The sequence below is a fragment of the Oxyura jamaicensis genome (assembly GCF_011077185.1).
Source record: "Oxyura jamaicensis isolate SHBP4307 breed ruddy duck chromosome 7 unlocalized genomic scaffold, BPBGC_Ojam_1.0 oxy7_random_OJ75538, whole genome shotgun sequence".
In the NCBI taxonomy this organism is placed as follows: Eukaryota; Metazoa; Chordata; class Aves; order Anseriformes; family Anatidae; genus Oxyura; species Oxyura jamaicensis.
In genome coordinates this window covers 1-1,933 of record NW_023304074.1, presented here as the reverse complement: position 1 = coordinate 1,933, position 1,933 = coordinate 1, and the positions used below count along the sequence as shown (strand labels likewise).

The window sequence follows — 1,933 nt, the reverse complement described above, 5'->3', positions numbered from 1 at the left end:
CACCCACATCTTTGACTGGGATGGGGCAGGAGGCATTACTCTGCAGCAGTCCCTCCACGACAGCACTCAGAGCTGTCATCTTCTCCTGTACCCAAGAGTTTTCCAGCTCAGAGACGAGCTTAAATTTGGAAAGGAGGTGCAGAGTAAACTGCAGAGACTGGATGGTGCACGACAGCTCCCTGGAGAAGCGTTCGCTGCTGTTCTTGTAGACACTAGCAAACTCTGGAGACAGTTTCAGGTTCGATATGGCAAGCTGGAACAGTTTGGTAAAGCTTTCGTTGTGCAGAGTTCCTCTCTCCATGTCCAGGAAATCAAAGAGCGCTTTGCAGGGGCTCCTGGCTAAGGACTTGCTTAGGGTGGTATTTTCAAAAAGCACCTGAGCTGCTATGTGGAGCACATCCTGAGCGGAGCAGTTCAGGATTGTCCTGGAACTGCCATCGCTATTCTCAAGGAAAGGGCTCAAGACTAAGTACATGAGATCTGCCACTTTGGCCTTCAGAGAAGCAGTGTGCTGTAAGGAAGACTCGCTAAACTCCCCATCCAACAGCATCTGCGAGACATGAACAACAATGCCTATTTTTTCTTCCACTGTTCTATTTAAGCTGGGGTCATGAAGGACTTTCATGCCTGCTCTCCATATTTCATACAGTCTCTGGACATAGTTACTATAAAAATCAAAATATCGGATAACAGTTTCCAGCTCACTGATATCATAACTTTTCTGCAAATCTTTTAAAATACGGATACTCCTTTGTAAGGCTTGCAAGTATATGGAGATGTTGGCTCCCCCAGGGTTGACTTCATCGTACAGCTCAAATACAGAGGACATAATGCGTATTAGCTGCTTAAGTTCCTTACTGAGAGGAAGACTGGAGTCACTTTTCATGGCACTGACCAGATTTTGCAGTATGTCTAGAAGTGAGCGGAAAGTAAGACTGTCTATGCTGTCCCAGTTCATGGACTGGACAATTTCAGCAATCTGCAAGAAAGTGTGAAGTTCATTTCCCAGCCTTCCATGAGGGGAACTCTGGAGTTTCTGCATTAGCTTAGACAAAGAAGAGATCAGCAGATAATGATCACTGGTATTCACCTTTGCCACGGCAGCAAGAAGCTGCTCGAGGGACGAGAGCTGCTCTGCAAAATTTTCAGAAGTTATAGGGGTCAACAAGAAGTCAGAAAATAATGATGACACTTCTTCATTTATGCTGGGATAATTTTCTATGTCTTCAAGCGAGATTGCATGAAGTGCAATCATTTTGATAACCTCCCAAGCTTTCTCTGTATTAAAATGAGTCCTGTTTAAGATGATCTGATTCCAAATCACTGCAGCCGTGGTTAGAATATCTTGATATTCTTTCCCTTGGGGATTAGTGTAAAACAGTCCTCTACCATCAATCTCATACAGTGGGACTACTTCCTGAAATATTCTTTCCAACTCCAGAGTGCTGTTTGTGGCAGAAGTTGAATTGAAAAGGAGTTTTAATAAACTAAATAAATCATTCAGATCTGACGATTTCATTCCTCCAGTGGAATTATGAAAAATCTTGTGCACTAATGTTTTTCCATGAGCTACCCCCAAGTCCACAAGAATTAGAGCTTTTTTCATAATTTCCAAGAGTTTCACATACTCATCCACTTCTGTCAGGTTCCATTTGGTGGTCAACACTTTGCCAGTGGCATGCCAGAGCCGTGAGACATGTCTCCACTCGGAGCTGTCGGAAGCATTTCCCCCAGCCTTTAGCAGGCCATATATACTGCTGTTCCAAGTGGAAACAGTCGGTAACAGATGGGAAAACACAGGCAGCCTATGCCAGTCTGCTGAGCTGTCAGATAAATTTAAGGAATGTAGTAGTGTTTCATTCAGCATGAAAGGAAGGAGCATCTTCAAAAGCTGAGATGGGAGCATGTCACCCACATCTTTGACTGGGATGGG

At 44.2% G+C, this 1,933-nt stretch overlaps 1 protein-coding gene across 1 annotated transcript; it reads right to left on the bottom strand.

The window, feature by feature from the left end:
- Positions 1–7: 7 nt before the first annotated feature.
- On the bottom strand, positions 8–1,927 carry LOC118157610 (the record flags this gene model as incomplete). Its single annotated transcript, XM_035312012.1, has 1 exon — positions 8–1,927. A coding segment is annotated over one exon (1,920 nt), but the record flags the coding sequence as incomplete, so codon positions are not given.
- Between the last annotated feature and the right edge of the window lie 6 nt (positions 1,928–1,933).